Source organism: Lycium ferocissimum, chromosome 7 (genome assembly GCF_029784015.1).
Source record: "Lycium ferocissimum isolate CSIRO_LF1 chromosome 7, AGI_CSIRO_Lferr_CH_V1, whole genome shotgun sequence".
In the NCBI taxonomy this organism is placed as follows: domain Eukaryota; kingdom Viridiplantae; phylum Streptophyta; class Magnoliopsida; order Solanales; family Solanaceae; genus Lycium; species Lycium ferocissimum.
The window spans coordinates 36,234,087-36,250,015 of record NC_081348.1 but is presented as its reverse complement, the minus strand read 5'-3'; the positions used below and the strand labels follow the sequence as shown (position 1 = coordinate 36,250,015).

Below are 15,929 nucleotides of genomic sequence, written 5' to 3'. Positions count from 1 at the left end.
GAGAGCCAAAACGTTCTTCCATAGAAAAAGAAACGGAAACTCAGACATCTTCTCAATATATTTCCGACGGTGGGAAGTGATAAAATGAATGTGCTAATAATACATCTATTGATATCATCCAATACAACTACTGTGAGTGACAGAGTGAGACATTACAGAAACTTGAGTTTCCAACTCTTCTGAAGTTTTCAAGTTGTGGGTCATATGATCCCTGTATTTGTATGGTCGAGGAGTGACAATGCTACTATTTGTTACAATGAAACAGACCCCAGAAGGATCTGTAATACAGAAACCTACCACTAAGAGAAAAGAATATTGAACAAACTTTACGACCAATATCCTGATTCTCACACAAAATTGGTAGACTGCTCTCTGACACAGCTTTTTTTTTTTTTTTGTACATATATTATCTGCTTGGCCTTGAACTTTTCAAGCCTCCATACAGATCATCATCACTGTCATAGTTTGTGGATTCTGAACCTGGTCTTTTTATCCTTTCAAATATTTCATCCAGAGATTCAGTTGAGGAACACCGACTGTGTCCTGCATCTTGAACTTGTTGATGTAAAGGGATGAATCCCTTCGATTCCATGTTAGACTTGAAGTTGCGGAAACCTGTTTGCATTGATCTCCAAGTCGAGGATAAACCTCTAGAAGGTTGAACTTGCACATCCATCGTGGAGTTTTCATCCCGTGAAGACAAGGGGCGGTCCCTGCTCCTCCCGTTTGAACTTATGCTATTTTCTCTCTTCATCTGTCTTGCTCTTTTTGCCTTGTACTTTCCACTGATCTCTTCTTTGCTGCTCTCCTGTTGTGCCTCTCCTTTTAGAGGTTTTGAATGGCTAACGTTATCTTCTTCCTCTAGTCTTGTTGATGGTTTTGTTTCATGGAGCTTTTACAAATACAAACCCAAAGTCACATGAAATATGGAAGATAATCATTCACGTTGTACAATTCACACATGCACCGCAAAACCAATAAAATCTTGCACTTTTAGAGCACATCTAACACTGTTTCAATGGATAATTGACGGTAAACTGTTAAAATGCCACAGGGATGCAGTAATGCATTGCAGAAACTTATTGAACTTCAATGCTGTAGCATAGTTGCAAAGACCATATAGCTAATGCGCATTAAGAGCCTTTGCATACAAATTACACCTCCTGACCTTCCTTCCCCATTTATACAAAGGAAGGATCATATCTTTTGGTCTGAAGCAGGGATAATTGATCTCCAGCATTTATTATTGTCCTAGCTATTCGAAGTGCTATTGTGAATAATAACATTGCTGAAATTGTAGAAAAAGAAAAGAAAATTGGAAGGACATTTCCTGAAATGTTGTACTCCAAAGTTGAGACTTCCACTTTTAGATATGTCTCTTGGCAGACATTTTATATTCTGTCTACGATCACCAAGTCCAATTTACTTTACCAGCATTACATTGGGACCCTGCCTCTTTCTTTTCTTGCTTTTATTGGATCGATCAATTGATTGCTTCTGTCAACAAACTAGACACTCTGGCTTGAACTCTTTTTACTTGTTCTTTATCTTCCTATTTCTCCATTCACTAGAAGTCTAAAAAATAGCCATAACCTAACTTGTGCAAATCTGTCCCATATATCCAGGTCAACTTTCTCATGACAAAACAACACAATCACCAGTCTCACCTTATAAACATACAGAATTTGGTCAAACAACATCAACTGTTGTACATTACACCTAACTTGGATACATATGCACTCTTACCCCTCCACTTCCCAACAGCCAACTCTCCACCTTGTTCCCATACAACTAGATGTAATCATGAGTATACTCAATAGAGAAAAGTAAGAACTATTTAACACGCATTATACCTCTGATGAGGTCAGGGCACCAAACATAAAAGTGTCAAATCGATCTCTCAAGTGGTCTCTGCCCCTTAACTCACTAATCGTACTATTAGCTTGTTTGACCAATCTTCTAGGGAACTAAAGTGCTTATTTGTTGGTACAAAAAGTGCTTAAGGTGTTTGCCAAGCTTATGGGTAGAAAACAAGAAATTTGAGTAGTAGTAGAAGTAGTTTTTCTGTTGTGGGGAGAAAGCTTAAGAAGTAGCTTCTCCTTAAAGCAAAAAGCAATAAAAATACCCTTGTTAAATATTAATATTTACCAAACTATCCCAGCAATTAGGACAAAAGTCAACCTTATGCATTGTCGACAACATATCAACACAGTCTCATAACATGCTCCCTTTCTCAATTTTGTAATTTTATTATTTCAGATTTTTAATTAAATGAAATAAAAACTTAAATTAAAGTCTCACAATAAATATTTCAAATTATGTATCTATTTATATAATGTTAATCGTAAAGTGAATCTTTAGAGGTAATTTGACGTTCAAAAACACTTATGGAAAGAAAGCCAAACATAAGTTGTTTCTACAATACCAACAAAAGAGCTGCTCATATAATTTAGCCAATCACAAACTGCTCTGTCTAAAAGTACTTTGCTGAAACTCCATTTGACAAAAAGTACTTTCAAATTAAGTAAGTTTTGGAAGTTCGGGTGAAGAGGCTCTAAATGTGCCAAACCAGCCTCGCGATATAGTTCTCCTGTTAAGTAGCATTTGGAAGGAAGATGAAAGTTGTAAAACATTGGACGTCAAACACCAAGAAATTTACGTGAGAAATAAGACCACACCTACAAAATTAATATTTTCCAGATAACTGATGGAAAGAATATGTTATGTTCCGAGAATCACATACCGTATTATTGCTGCCAGATTCAAGATCCAAGCTTGCATTTTGGAAATTCCTTGCCAATGGAACAACAAGTTCACCTACTTTATGCCCTTGTTCAAGCCAAGAACGTTCTGAGAAGTGAAATCAAAGTCATTTTGTGTTTTACCTGGTTTGGCAGAAAGTCTTAAACTGTCTTCTTTTAGACCAATATTCTCCAAAAAGACCAATACCCAAGCTACAAATTTATTTTGGCATAATATTCCAGTTACATGTGTTTACATGCGTTACATAAGGATAAATGCCAAAACTAACCTTTTTGCAAAATAATGAGTCCTGAGGGATCAAATCCATCCAAATCATCGGCCTCTTCACTCAGGAATTTGAAAATTTTCCAGTTCCCAAAATAGCTAAGGACTCGATCAAAAAAGTTGCTCGCAATCAACAAGGTGTAGATGACCATAATAAGTGGATATATTTTATTGAATTTTCTTCCAAAGAATGGGACTGCATCATCAATATTTCCCATTCTCTGCATTAGTAGAATGACAAAATCATCAACTTGCATGGTTAATTAGTAATCTAGTTTACGTTATTTTAATTTTATTTGACATCTTTACTACTTTTTCACATCATAATCATTATTTTAGAAATATACAGTTCAAATATAAAAACTCATCCTTTAAAACTTCATGAAAGTAAATCAAAGTGACAAAAAGTAGTTGCGTTTGCGACTCACAAGAAAATCCAATATGTGACTATAATTTGACATACGTCCCGGAATTAAACTATCTAGCTTACAAAGTGACATATTGATCAGTTACTTACCTTTTCAAAGATAGTCTTTGCACTGTTGTCAAGATGGATAAGGTTGAGAAAGTTGTATGAAATAGGAGGAGCATAGCGTGCAACCATCCTAATATCGTTTACATTGTCATTATAAGCAGTATTAGGCAGAGAATAGTTGCAAATTCCCCTAAGAAAGAAAAAGGAAGAACAAAGAGACATACGAGCATATCATAAGCAAACTAACTGAACTTGTTTGTTGTGGAGTCAGTGAATAAAATGTCAACATTCCTATTTTGAACAAGGAATAGTATGTGCACATACACATATACATTAAAGGAATAAAGGCGGCAACCTGCAAAAGAAACGAGGGAAAAGAAGACAGGAAAACATAAATATGAATGCACAAGCCAGAAAGTAACTTCAAGACACTATACCAGTTTAGCTCATTCAATTTAATGCCAAATGAAAGTTGGTGACTTTAATATGTTAGGAAAATTATGCAACAGCATAAGCAGTCAAACAACCATTTATAATCTCCAAGGGAAACGTAAGTTAGACGATGCATTGTCAATGAGCTCCCTATAAGACTACCACTAATTAAACTCTTTTTTTTTTTTCAAACAGAGAAAGGTCAAGCAAATTCCGCATTTTACTTGTTCCCTGAATCAAAAAGTTTTCAGGGAAAAGAAGCCGAATAGCATTTACTTTGATTACATTTAACAGAGAAAGATATCCATCAACCATTAAGTTCCATCAAAAGATTCAAGCTAAAAGAAAGGGGGAATATTGTGTCTCTTCTAACTCACACATACTAACAAAAATAATTGATCTCATAGATCTAAACAACAAGAATACCTGTAACGTGAGAGAAGCTTTGAAGAATAGGAAGCTGCTTAAAAAAGTAAATGTATGGCATTACTAACTATTTTCACCACATTTTTACCTCTATTTCAAATGTGTAGAAGAACATGATCCCAGCAAGGAACAAAAGAAAAATAGAAAACGAAAAACACATGTTCAGTCTATCTTTTTAGTAAGTACCATGTTTGCTCCATCTTACTTGAGATCATATATATGGAATCCAAACAACTAGTGAAAGAAAAGTACCTTCTTAGTTCAATCATTGTTCAAAGAGTTACGGACAGGATAAATGATGCAAGAAGCATCACAATGTTGTGTTGATTATTGCTAAATTACTCATGTTGGAAAATTCTATCTCAAATCTAGTCAAAGTCTTCAGGCAGAAGGTTTCATCCATTAAAAAGTTAAGATTTTATTTCAAAAAACTAAGAGAGGATAGAAGTAAAACAAAAGAGAAAATGTTACCTGTACAAGCATCTCATGCTTTTCCATGGCATTAATCAGAATAGAAAAGAGAGATAAATCAACTCCACTTGGTAGAATTGTTGCCTCGGCGAGAAGTATAGAAGCCGACATACAGCCTAAGAGGATTGCCAAACCTTTTTGAAGATGCTTCTCCAATACACAACGCCAAATCAACTCTGCAGAGGTGCAACTTAATAATCACATTGTATTTGGTCATTTATTGTAATCTCTTTTACTTTGTTCCTCTGTATTTAGTCATTTTATTGTGAATGCATTTTCTTAGATTGCTTAATACAAAAAAATAGGAAAGACGTTTTATTGAAAATCAAAACGTATAACATAATGCGCCGTTTGCTTAGCATCTAAGTAGGAAGTGTTTCAAGAAAATGCCAGAATTTGAGAATACCCATTTACAGAATGAATTAAAAAAATCTGAAGACCACCTGTTATGTCCAGCATAGACCCTAATCTTCCACTTCTTTCAGGCCGGAAGCTTGATATATATTTCCTGCCAAGTTAAGAAGAAATAGATTCCTAGAGTCAATTGAGATATCAACACAAACAACTTAACCGCAACACCAGATTGTGCATACCTTATACCATTAGCATGACTAGTTCACATCAAAGAAAACTTAAGGAAAAGCTAAATATACTGTATTGCTACTGCACGTGCCTCGGCTCAAATTGTATCTCTGCTATTGAATCAAGCAAACAACATGAAAGTGAGCAGAATGCTTCCCCTAGTGAAAGCAAAAGGTCAGTTCCCTTCACTTTCTTTTGAGATTGAATCTCAATCTCATTCTATCAATTTCTTGTCATATGAAGATTTGAACTACAGGTCTTAAATAAAAGAACTTAATCAATAATGATGGCCAAGTCAAAACCTATGCAACAGAATTAGCAGGCAGGTCTAAGCACATGATTAGGGGAAGCAAAGCAGACCACTACTCTTTTATTCTGCCGGTTCACTTCATCATCCATCAATTTTAAGTCCTGAACCATGAATACTCATACAGAAAAAACCTATGTTCTTAACAAGTTCGCACGGATAACTCACTAGATATTTGAACACCTACCAACTAATTACTGCTTCACATAGATACCTATAGGACTATAGCAATAAAAGACTGCTACAACAACAACTACGTCAATCCCAAGCTCTTTTCGATCAGCTATATGCATCCTCAAAATTCATTCTGATCAATTTGAACACCTGTTACTCCCTCTGTCCTAATTTATGTGACACTCTTTCCTTTTTAGTCAGTCCCAAAAAGAAAGACACCTTTCTATATTTAGAAACAATTCAACTTTAAATTTACCTTTTTACCCTTAATGAAATGATTTCTAGTCACACAAATTTAGATGGTTTATTTTAGACCACAACTTCCAAAAGTCCTCCTTTATTTCTTAAACTTCACGCCCAGTGAAACACCCTCATATAAAATGGGATAGAGGGAGTACATTCTAATAATCAACAATCTGTCTTTACATATAAATTAGGGGTATAATGCTTCTAAAACTTTCTCAAAAGTGTCTAGACTTCCACAGTCAATGAAAAATGAAGTAACGAGAAAGAAAGGAGATAGAGCAAACCATCCAGTGCCACTCCGGTGCTCAAAGTTCTTTATGGTATCTTCCAGCTCAAGTGCTTGAGTTACAAAATTCATATACTCACTGTATTAGAGAAGAGACATAGAGTTAATTATATGCTATTAGTGCATCAACCAAAATGTTAAATAAAATCTCAAACTTCATGAGTTGAATGTATGAAGTTGGGTGTTTCACCCATAAATCACGTGGTTCTTTGAGTAGATAATACTCATATAGCACACATCAGTAGACAAATGTATTACTAGCTTATTGATTTACTCTCTGCATGTTGAACATATAGTAATGATTCAGTATTTCCTTCTTAAGACAAAAAAACATTTTTCATAATAGTTGAGAGCTTAAGTGGGTTCAACTTCAACAGACAAGGGGGCAGAAAAAACGTAAATCTTAAATAGAAACTACGGTCTCCAGAACTTTTAAGACAATGTTGTTAAATACCTTATGTTCATCCAATGCCTGAAAATATTCATGATTAAGCCACTAACCTACAGCGGTGTAGGTGTCATAAATGGAAAGACTTGCCTTTAAGGCCATTGCAGAAAAGTTACACGTAAAGTGATGAAATTATTAACGTTCAAATCTGGAAATTAGATAAGATAAAAAGAAGATTTCAGGCATACCAGGACCCTAACATGGCCTTCACAGCCATAAGCTGTAGGAAAACTTTTCTTGGGCTAGTTTTTGACCAGCGCAGAATGGACTCCTAAGCAATTAATATCCTTCTTAAGCTCAAAATAAAGGTCTCAAAGCCTGGGAGTGGATCCAGGTTATAACTTTTGTGGATAGCCAATTATACGGCATGACTAATCACTTATGATCCAAAAAATTAACCATGGACCACATGTACTCAAACTTTTGAGTCGGCAATGATAATGTACCTTTTGTATCGGTAGTATTTCTCTCGAGCTATCTCGAGTTGACGTCTAAGTGAAGCCATTGTTTTTGCATCAGTGTCATAATCCATATCATTTTCTCCTAAATTTCCGCCTTGTGGTTTAAAAGAGGGATCTTCGCTAAGCTGCAGTTGAAGTAATACGGGCATTAAAGCATATGAGAAAAGAAGCATTTAAACAAGAATAGAAGTGCCAAAATTGTTGACATGAAGCTTTGAGGCATAATCATCAGCAAACAGAAGCATGATTACCATCTGACTCAGCATCTTGTCTATGACATTCATGTAAGGTCTCAAAGGATCACGCTTTGACATCTGTTTTGACGTGGCTTGTGAAACCTGAAAGGGTGAAACCACATCTTTACTGGTGGAAGAGAAATTTTGAATTCTTCATCTTCAACAAGATTAGTCTTTGCTCCAACTGCAGCATTTTAAGTAGTTTGAAAAAATGAACAGTCAAAGAAAAGATAGCCCTGGATGGAGAAATTCTTGCACACACCTAGCAAACCACCCCACCAATTGTCCCAACACATGAAATGCTAGCCAATTTTTTATTATAAATACAGTACTGGAAAATTATGGAACTGCGCACAAGATATGAACAATTGACTATCACTTCAACAACTGAAATTGAAATTTGTGGAGAATTTCAGAATGAACCTAATTCTTCGTTGAGCTCTCCCTTTTCTTCTAGTGATTTGTTTGTGGAAATCCCCAATTCTCATGTTGCTCAGTTTGATGGAAGTCAAACAGTGGGATTCAGATAAAAAGAACTTGTATCGTTCTAAACGACAATGGTAACATGGGTCAAGACAGCCAATTGAAAATGCATTAGCAAGTCTTAGAACAGATTATCTTGTATACAACATATTACAAATCAAGTCTCCCAGAATCTTCTCAACTTTTTCGATCTTAAACATACTTCATCCCCGGAATTAGTAGTTGTAGTCTAGTTGTTACAGCAATCTAATCTTTTTCAAAGATTAAGAAAACGAAGTATTCAATAAAATATTTTACAAAATAAATGTTAACAAGCACAGAGATGTATTGAAAATTTAGACTTTGTGATGAACAATTATAGAAGAAAAGTCACATGTCAAGTACAGAACTTACTACTATAGCATTTGAAAATTCCTGATGAGCATCATCAAGTTTGACGGCCATTTTGGCCACCTTGTGTGAGAGAATCTTTTGGTGAGTTGTCCAATCTGCACATCTCCAGATGCCTTTTGGAATTTCACTTAGACCAAAGCCAAGGAGAAATGCACCAGTGACGAGACCAAATGTATTGGAGCAAGCCATGGCAAAACCAGGAATGTTTCCTATCCTGCATGTGTATATTCACAGTTTGAGAATGCAAAGAAGGGATCAATGGTTGGAAATTGAAGCTTGGAGTGGTAAAAGGTAGAAATGATTTTGCTGGAAAAAAGAATAGACTAAGCCATGTCTCTTTAATTCCTGAGCTTCCTACATGACCAAATAGATGTAAGCTCTTCTTGATAATAAAATTTAAAGAATCGCATCAGCTTTTATCTACTACCATTTCACACTTTAGTAGAGACTAACTGGTCAGCTCATTGATCCAAAAATGGTGGTCTGCTTAACCAAGATGCTTCCACGGCACATTTTGAAAAGCATGCCTTGCAGCCTTTTTGTTGCACTCGGCAAGCAGAGTTATCTTGTTGTAAAGCCAGTATGCTTCTTTTTATCAGAGCAAAATATAACATAATCCAATGACAGATAAAATCAATTATGACTTGTAACAACAAAGCACAGATTCAGGAGAAGAGAAACATGAGGATGCAGTCTACACAAACTATTGAGTGAGTGAGAGATAAACCGGTATTCTTGAACAACAATAAGCAAGACAAGTCCAAAAAGCCCGAGAGCACCAACGCATAAGTAGTAAACTAAGTTTGAATGTGCACTAGTCTTCAGTCTTTCAGTAACAGTGAAGTCCCCTGCATCTTCATAACCCTGAAGTATAGGCACCACGGCCCTGAAAATAGCCATAATGTATGATAAGTTGCACTTTGTTAAAAACACCCAAACAAGTGTCATCCAAATTTTAGTGAAGCAATATCTAATGGAAGGTATGAAACTTGAAACTAAAGAAAACCACCTTTTATCAGGTAATAACAGCTATTAGCCACAATCAGCAGTTTGAACATACTATGTTTTCTTCATTTTTCATTATGGGAAATGAAGACTGGTAATATTAATTGAATATCAATAAAATATAAGGACAGAAATATAAGTCTTAGGCATCTGGTTTGACTGTCTTGAGAGGGGCCGGATTCTAAAGTTGCATTCTTTTACCGGTGGATGGGCGCATACCAAATGCTGCATGCCTTTTCGAATCGAACTCTGAGAAGCTGAGCATATAAGTATCCCCAGACACACCAAACAATTTACAAACCTCTAATGGAAAACTTAAAGAGGAAACAGCACCAGCTAAAAGCCATAAAGAAAGCTGACGAGTACATCTGAACAAAGAAAATCATGCTGAAATCATCAAGAAAGATTCAGCATAAGCATTGTCATAGATTTTTGCTAATCTTAGCCACAAATTAATGTGATAAAGTAGACTAAGGAGTTGAGGAGAAGTGGTATAGGTAATATGAGATATATTGATCATCCACTTACAGATTTGACCAAAAACAAAAGCCTGTGGCAGTCTGCACATAAGGCATTCACTCCCATTCGAATTTGAAAAGATTGTTGTAGACATATTCTTTACTCTTTTTATCATTACCAATACTCTTACTTTTCCTCATATGACTAATCAGAAATACTCGTATCTTTCCTCATATGACCATACTTCAAAAGATAATCCTTCAGCCCCAAACGCTGACAACACCAAAATATGTCCTGATCACAAACAGCTTACAAAATTTATTGAAAAATGTGGAGGGGGGGTTCCAAAAAAAATGTAACTATTATTCTATTCTTTAGAATATTCACACACCAATACTATTCAAACAAGCAATTCACTAAGCAATCACGGACGGTGAAGTTAGCATAATGTTCCACATTTTCAACAGCAGTTGCTTAAAGAATATCAGAGACTGTAACGCACCAAGTGAGTAAAAATGTACTCCAATAAGACCAGCTCCAAAAGAAAGATATCTGTCCCCTATCATGATTCGATAGTGTCTGCACAAAACGCAAAGCAATGCTGAAACCCTTGTCTACTAGAAATGAAAAGGAAAAATGCATAATGCAACTATGCATATTAGGCTAGGTTGAGCTCAGCTAAAGCTAATCAATTTTTGATAAATTCTCACAATATTGAGCACGTCAAGATATCCTCTCCTAACTCCACCCTACATCCATACCAGCTAATGGGTTGAAATGAAATATTGAGAATTCATACTCGCTCTGTCCCGTATTATTTGTCATGTTTCGCTTTTGAGAGTCTATTGGACTAATTTTTGGAGCTAAATTAGATTAAATTAATTCAATGTTTTAAAATTACAACTTATATATTCAAAAACTACACCAAAAGCACTACTCCCTCGGGATCAAAAAGAGTGTCCAGTTAGTCATTTGCACGCCTGAAAATACTAACTCTTAGAAAAAAATAAGTAATTTATTGGGATTTGATCACAAGGTAAATATAAAAAAATAAGGTTAATTTTTTTTTATTTGATATGCGGACACTCTTTTTCACTCAAGAAAAAAAAAAAAAGCTAAGTGGACTCTTTTTGATCCGGAGGGAGTATAAGTTACAATTATCAAATCCATATGGTGAAAAAATATACAATCTTAAATGTTGGTCGAAGTTTGACAGTTGAAAAATGAAATATTATGGGAGTATAACTGAACCCAAATCAGAGCACAGCGATTGTTATTGTTGTGAAAGAAGAAAAAAGGCAAGACGAGTCTATCAATCAAATAAAAAAAGGATGATGATTTTTTTTAAAAAAAAAAAAGGAGAGTAGGAGAGTGGGCGATAAGTTGTGGAAAAGAGAGAAATGATGAAAAAGAGACGTACAGCCCAGATATCGGCGGGAACAAGGATGATGATAGAGAGAGAACAGAACCAGGTGTAACCCACGCTATAACGTACGTAACGAGGTACGTCTGGTCCCGCAAAGTACCACAACGTTACACCCACCATCCCCATCGTCAGGGGTAACGATATCAGGTAAAACACCCACATTTCTTGATGACCTCTCTGTCTATCTATCACAGAGCTTTACTTTTTTTCGCCGTCGTTACAAGGAAAGCGATCGGTAGAAATGTTGCGTTACGTGCCTTTGCCTGGATAATCAAATATTACGACCGATTCATGCTATACGCCACCTCACTCACCTACCTACACCCATTCTCGTTTATATGATGTTTGTTTACACATACCCCCGGCTCCAAAAAAAATACTCCCCGTTTCAATTTATGGGAACTTCTTCATTTTTAAAAAGATTGATTCATTTATTATAGCCAAACAAATATTATTACACTGATGAGTATGTTGTTGTTGTTATAATTAACTTTAAAAACTTTTTTCTTTCTTAAACTTGTTCCCCCTTAAATTGATTTGCATAATTTAAAATGCAGAAAACATTTTGTAACAATGATAATAAAAATGTGTGTAAGTACATTCATTAATAATAATATTTCCTGGTCGGTGTAAACACGAGCAACGGGTAAGTGTTTTTTCTTTTAATAGTTTTGTGTGCTCTCATAATGTTAAATATTTTTCACTGTTTAATTTCCTTGACCCATCTTTCTTGACTTTAACCACGGAGGATATTTGAAAAATTAGGAAAAGAGAATAAACATGACAATTGGAAGAGAAAAAAGTCTAAGGTATTGACACCAATATTATAATTGAAATTTATAATGGCCGTGATAGGCTCTAATTAACATGGATTCTTTATTTTGCTAGACATACCTTTGTTGAAAGGGTATATGACTTGTAGGTACTTTGTATGTATCACTCACCAAAAAGGGTTGGTAAAATGAATATATTTTTGTAGGTACAAGAACTTGATACTAGCATTCTAACCAATGCACGATGGATGTGGTTAAGTGCATTCAGTTGTGGTTTTAATAAAGATAAAATGGCATATATAGATACTATTAATTCAATTTATTGCCTAATTGACCATTTGACGGAGTGAGATTTATCAAGAACATGTCTCCAAAACTTTTATTTTCTTTCTAAATACAAACGACTGTGTGTGCGTGTAAATTGTCCTAATTCCCACCCTTGAACTAAATTCGGATTTTTATCAACTAACTCAATAATTAACACACTCGGACAATTTGCAAACTATATGCCTAAATGATAACTGAATATAAAATGATAAAAAATTACACAATAATCTTATGTAAGAAATTGTGGCGGGTTTTCTTGCATTTAGTAGCGCTTCAGCGTATAAAATCTTAATTACTGATAAAAATAACTGCATATAAGTATCTTATAGACATAGAATTTTAATGCAGAATACATATATTTTCTTCTCAATGCTAACACGTGATACATAAAACAATGTCTATCGTCATGGAAACATCAACATAAGCACATAGAGTATTCGTGCTACTTATTTTCTTAATAATTAAAGTTGATTTTTTCTTCTCAATTCTAATCTTCAGTGGCATGTGGAAGATGAATTCACAGAGTAATCGAAACATCCATAGTTTCAGACTTGTCATCATAGACCTGCACTTCCTTTGTGACATTGGCACCAGTGTAAGGATTGTAAACTGTGACATCATAGTCCCCATGGAAGAGCTTAACTTCAAAAGATCCTGAATTGCCTGAAATACCCTTCAATTTTGTTGTCTTCCATTCAGCAAGTAACTTGTCAACAACCTCCCCTGACGGCGAATTTTGCAATTTGCTATTTAGCAGACACATTTCATTGCATTCATCTGGCGTCCATCCTATCCATATCATCATCCCTTTCACGGCAGGATGCGCAAACGCTTCCCTCATAATTTCTTCCAAAAAATAAGCCTGTAAAGTAGCGTTATTTAATATGTTATAGCATGTTGTCTCGCAACTAGATCTCCAGAAAAACTAGTTCCACTTATGATTAGTGACATATAGAAGTTTTTTAGGTGTCGCGATAATGTAATTGAGTAACAGTTCAACTCGAGTTAAATTTTCTCAGAGAAGAACAAATGCGACAAGTGAACTAGGAGTACCTGTTTGGGACAGGACTCAACATTTAGCTCTGTGAGCCAAATGGGCATTTTCGTTTCTCCTAACACATCGAAGACAGCACGAACATATGGTATATTAGGACGGCTATCAAAATGCCCTTGAAGTCCAACTCCAATCACCAACTCCTCATTCCCTGGAAATGCCTTAATCTCCTGTAGCTTTTCAACATATTTGGAAGGTATAGAAACCAGATCACCAGGGTGCTCTAAAGTGTTGAATTCATTCATGAACATAGTGGCTCTACTGTCTAATGAGCTTGCAATCTTGTAAAAGATAGCCGATGCATTTTTCCCAAGTTTGTCCTCAAAAAGTGGGTGATGTAAATTCTCATTTACCACATCCCAAGCAACCAATTTGCCTGCAGAGGTGGATTGCACTTATTAGCTAGGTGCAAGTGAACTCAATATTTTCGACACAGAGCATAGTTACGGTGGTAAAAAAGTACTAAAATTTCAACACTCAAAATATCCTCTATATACCTGCATATCTTGACATAACGCTACCCATATGTCGTACAGATTCACTTAAAAGTTGTCTTGGTGGTAAGTCTTTTACCCAACGTTGGATAGTTCCTGCTCCCCATAGGATGTTATGTCCCCTTACATCAATCCCATGATCTTCAAAGAATTTGAGCATCGCATCAGGGGTACTATAATTTTCGCGACCTTGTAATCCTTCAACATAGTACCATTTCATCTCGTTGTCGAAAACTGCTGTGGTGAACCTGGACACGAACCATTTTTGATAGGATTTGGACATTAAAATGGAAGCTGGTGTCGCGCAGCCAATTACGAATTGAAGTTTTCTTTGTTCAATCTTGATTTTTGCTCCTTGTATTTTCTTGCCATTCTTATTTGCCACGTTTACTCTCAATGTTCTCTTCCGAACCTATCAAATTTATAACATAGAAAGAATAAGTTACAAGGGAAAAAAAGAAAGAATGAAAATTTCTTTTCGAACAAATTAAGTTCTTTGGTTAGAAATAACCTTCTCTGTATTTTTCAACCGATTTTCCTGCCATTCGGACTTGGTAAATTCTTTCAGAGAAACACTATCAACCCTCAACTCGGACTTGGTGTTGTTGCACTGTGAGGTTAAAATAAGACAATTACTTGCTATAACATGTTAAAATATAGTGATAGTATAAAAATTCTTTATACTTGCAATGCGTGTGTATATAAACGAAAATTAATCTTACAATCACCTTGCTCGGGTACGAAATAATACCTGAAAATGTAGTACTGCAGGTGCATTTTGATCAACAGTGAGTCCACCTTTAATCATAGACCAACAACCAGATTTAGCTATTACCGATCCCACAGTAGTAACAGTTTTCTGGACTTCGTTATAAATCATGGCAACCACAATATCTGATCCTTCACTTAATTGAACCCAAGCTGCAAAATAATATTTTTAATTAACTTGATGAAATCCAGGTTTCAAAAGCAAATTGTTATTTTTCTATACCAATTTCTCACCTGAAAACGCGTAAAATTGGCCTTCTTTCAAGTAAAAAGATTGTGAGACACTATAAGGCGTGGTCCTATTATAAGCCACAATAAATTTGTTTCCACCAGATTCCCTTGTTTCAATTTTTACACGACCATCTATATTCCATGCTTCTATGCCTTTATCAAAACCAGGATTTGCAATTAAACCTCCTTCATATTGAGGATCCAATGGTTGCTTGAGGCACTGAAATTTACATATGTGAGGAGAGTTTAACTTTTATCATACTGTAAAAGAAATATAAAATGTTTTCAAGTATACCTCTATCGTTGCCGAATAGTCGTAAGGTGTAGCACCATGAACCAAATATCCTAGAGAATTGAAATTGTTGTTAATTACTACTTCATATAAGATATGGAAAGTACCTGCAAGTAATTAATTGCCAATTTCACTCAAGGACAAGAAAATAAACATCTTGATTTTTATACATCATGAGATCAGGTTAAAAATACTTGTAGGACCAACTGATTTTAAAATTTGTTTATTGGAAAATTAATAGTATTGGGCCTTCTACTGAGTAGTGACCTGCCAAAAACAAGGAGCAAAAGAGAATGAATCCATTGTTTCCAAGTGTAGCCATGTAACAGTTTCTGCCTCGTCCCATGTTGGTTCTGAAAGACAAAATAACAACATAAGAAGAGATGTAAACGAGCCTTACTTAAGATTAATCTTGCTACATACTAATTATTGAGATATTTGAGATGTGATTTATAATCCTTAAAGAAAGTATTTTGAGTATTAATGACTTGCGAAAAAAAATTGTATTGCTAAAAGGAGGAAGTAACTTATTGTAATTAAATGCAATCAGGTCGTAAGCAAGTATATTAGAACACATTCACCACTAACATATAGCCAAAAAAAAGGAGATGATTTCTGCATTTAAAGCTATGATCACCCGGTTCATCCTGTAG

The 15,929-nt window shown here is 35.3% G+C and overlaps 2 protein-coding genes across 5 annotated transcripts; both read right to left on the bottom strand.

Annotated features, from left to right (window-relative positions):
• Positions 1-82: 82 nt before the first annotated feature.
• On the bottom strand, positions 83-11,499 carry LOC132064705 (uncharacterized). 3 transcript variants are annotated; one of them, XM_059457788.1, is made up of 14 exons: positions 11,332-11,499; positions 10,414-10,490; positions 9,175-9,333; positions 8,448-8,661; positions 7,587-7,673; positions 7,321-7,460; positions 6,425-6,505; positions 5,275-5,339; positions 4,832-5,007; positions 3,727-3,857; positions 3,545-3,632; positions 3,032-3,248; positions 2,744-2,850; positions 83-892 (listed from the first exon to the last, which is right to left on the bottom strand). In XM_059457788.1, exons 1-14 carry the CDS (start codon positions 11,497-11,499, stop codon positions 407-409), a joined length of 2,196 nt encoding a protein of 731 aa, XP_059313771.1. In that variant the 3' UTR covers positions 83-406. The 3 variants fall into 3 exon arrangements, with proteins under 3 accessions (XP_059313771.1, XP_059313773.1, XP_059313774.1); XM_059457790.1 differs by lacking the exon at positions 10,414-10,490 and having other exon boundaries at positions 11,332-11,470; XM_059457791.1 differs by lacking the exons at positions 9,175-9,333; positions 10,414-10,490; positions 11,332-11,499 and adding an exon at positions 8,875-9,080.
• A 1,179-nt stretch (positions 11,500-12,678) lies between these two features.
• Positions 12,679-15,714, bottom strand: LOC132062784 (endo-1,4-beta-xylanase 5-like). 2 transcript variants are annotated; one of them, XM_059455277.1, is made up of 8 exons: positions 15,544-15,714; positions 15,280-15,383; positions 14,988-15,204; positions 14,737-14,906; positions 14,497-14,595; positions 13,989-14,397; positions 13,491-13,867; positions 12,679-13,299 (listed from the first exon to the last, which is right to left on the bottom strand). In XM_059455277.1, exons 1-8 carry the CDS (start codon positions 15,620-15,622, stop codon positions 12,955-12,957), a joined length of 1,800 nt encoding a protein of 599 aa, XP_059311260.1. In that variant the 5' UTR covers positions 15,623-15,714; the 3' UTR covers positions 12,679-12,954. The 2 variants fall into 2 exon arrangements, with proteins under 2 accessions (XP_059311260.1, XP_059311261.1); XM_059455278.1 differs by having other exon boundaries at positions 15,280-15,329; positions 15,544-15,712.
• Positions 15,715-15,929: the final 215 nt, after the last annotated feature.